At 53.1% G+C, this 1,595-nt stretch overlaps 1 protein-coding gene across 1 annotated transcript in view; it reads right to left on the bottom strand.

Annotated features, from left to right (window-relative positions):
• Positions 1-1,366, bottom strand: part of MCM6 (minichromosome maintenance complex component 6) — a 36,444-nt gene extending 35,078 nt beyond the window's left edge. Inside the window, exon 1 of the mRNA XM_010853670.1 lies at positions 1,180-1,366. Coding sequence (XP_010851972.1) covers positions 1,180-1,286 — 107 coding nt within the window. The 5' untranslated portion in view covers positions 1,287-1,366. The remainder of the gene's footprint in view (positions 1-1,179) is intronic.
• Between the last annotated feature and the right edge of the window lie 229 nt (positions 1,367-1,595).

The raw sequence follows: 1,595 nt of genomic DNA on the forward strand, positions 1-1,595 counted from the left end.
GGAATAGTGAATTATTGTTTAATGAGTGGAGTTTCAGTTTGGAAAGAAGAAAAGCTTCTGGAGACAGATGTTAGTGATGGCTATATTACAAGGCATATGTACTTAACATCAGTGAACTCTATGTTTAAAAAAGGTTAAAACGAGTTTTTACCACAACAACAAAAAAAGAATTTCCTGTCATGTTATTGCTTAAAAGATACTGAAGTCATTAAGGTCCCTAAAGATAGCCACAAGAAACTTTAATGATGGAAGTATTTAAAGCTTCAGTATAACTAATGCTAACAACTTAAGAGTTTCTACATATTAGTAAAATCGTATATAATTTTTTTAGGACTATTGCAGAGTCTCAGGCCAAGGATGTCATTGAAGAGTACTTCAAACTCAAGAAATGATCAAATTAAAAAGCTGAGGTCTTATAAAAATTTTTTTCCTAACTCATTCCAAAGTGCTTCCACTTCTTCCTGGAAGCTGTAGAGTATGCACTCAGGGAGAGCAGCGATATTCTGCGCGATCTAAGAAAAGTAACTGGTGGCAGTGGCTGCAAGCGAGAGGGGGTTTGAGATGCCTGGAGCCTAAAAACAAAGCAACCGCAAAAAAAAAAAAGAAAGAAAGAAAAGAGGGATTTGGGGCGTTGGAAGGGAAGGAAGGAAGAGATGGAGGGAGTGCGTTCAGTGCCGTAAGCAACGCAGGCGGCCCCTAGCCCGAGCATCTGTCAAGCACCGGGATCATTCCCGCACATTCACCTCCACAGGCTCCAGGGCTTCCTGGCCCTCGGTGGACCCCATGAGCCCCCCGCTAGGATTCCCACGCCAGTTCGGCCTCCCTCCACGAGTCAGACGTGCGGCCTAACTGGACGAGTTACTCATTCCTACCCAGCTTCGGCGTCCCCACAGGGAACCGGGGGCTACGCGACCACCAGCCTTTCGGGCTGTGAGGACTGAACAACGGGCCTAAGCGTTCGGCCCAGGACACAGCACACGGCAGGAGCCCGAGGAAGGGCTCCAGATGAACTTCACCAACCCTGGAGACCAGCCCAGCCCGACCCAGGCTCCTCCCCGCGGCCCGCTCTCCGAGGCGCGCGACCCCTCCGTACCCAAACTCGCGCGAGGCCCTAGGGGGCCCCAGACTCCGGAAGCCGGGAGGGGAAGTTCCGCGATTAAGGGGCGACCGCCGACTTACTCCTCCAAGAAGTCCAGGAACAGTTTCTGGCATTTCTCGGCTACCTCGTCGCGGACTTCCAGATGCTGGCTGCCGGCGCCCGGCTCCGCCGCGGCGGCGAGGTCCATATCTGCCTAACACTGAAGGGCAGCTGGCGCCACGCTACAGTTGCTTCTCCTCCGACGCTGCCGCTCTGCGCGCGCCGCCTCCGTCCCGCCCCTTCGCTGGGAGGCCGGAGCCAATCGTGGCTCAGGAGCCCCAGGATTCGCGCCAAACTTGTCCAATGAGCGCGGTTTCTCTTTCAGCCCCGCCCACGGAGCGGAGATTTCGCGCCAAATGCAAAGACCTGAGAAACCTGGGTGGTCTGCCTCTGCGCCTGCGCAGTTGGTCGTGGGCAACGAAATTTGGCTGGGGGAGGTTAAAAGATAAGATCTTTG

Source organism: Bison bison, unplaced genomic scaffold (genome assembly GCF_000754665.1).
Source record: "Bison bison bison isolate TAMUID 2011002044 unplaced genomic scaffold, Bison_UMD1.0 scf7180017864330, whole genome shotgun sequence".
NCBI classification, from domain to species: Eukaryota; Metazoa; Chordata; class Mammalia; order Artiodactyla; family Bovidae; genus Bison; species Bison bison.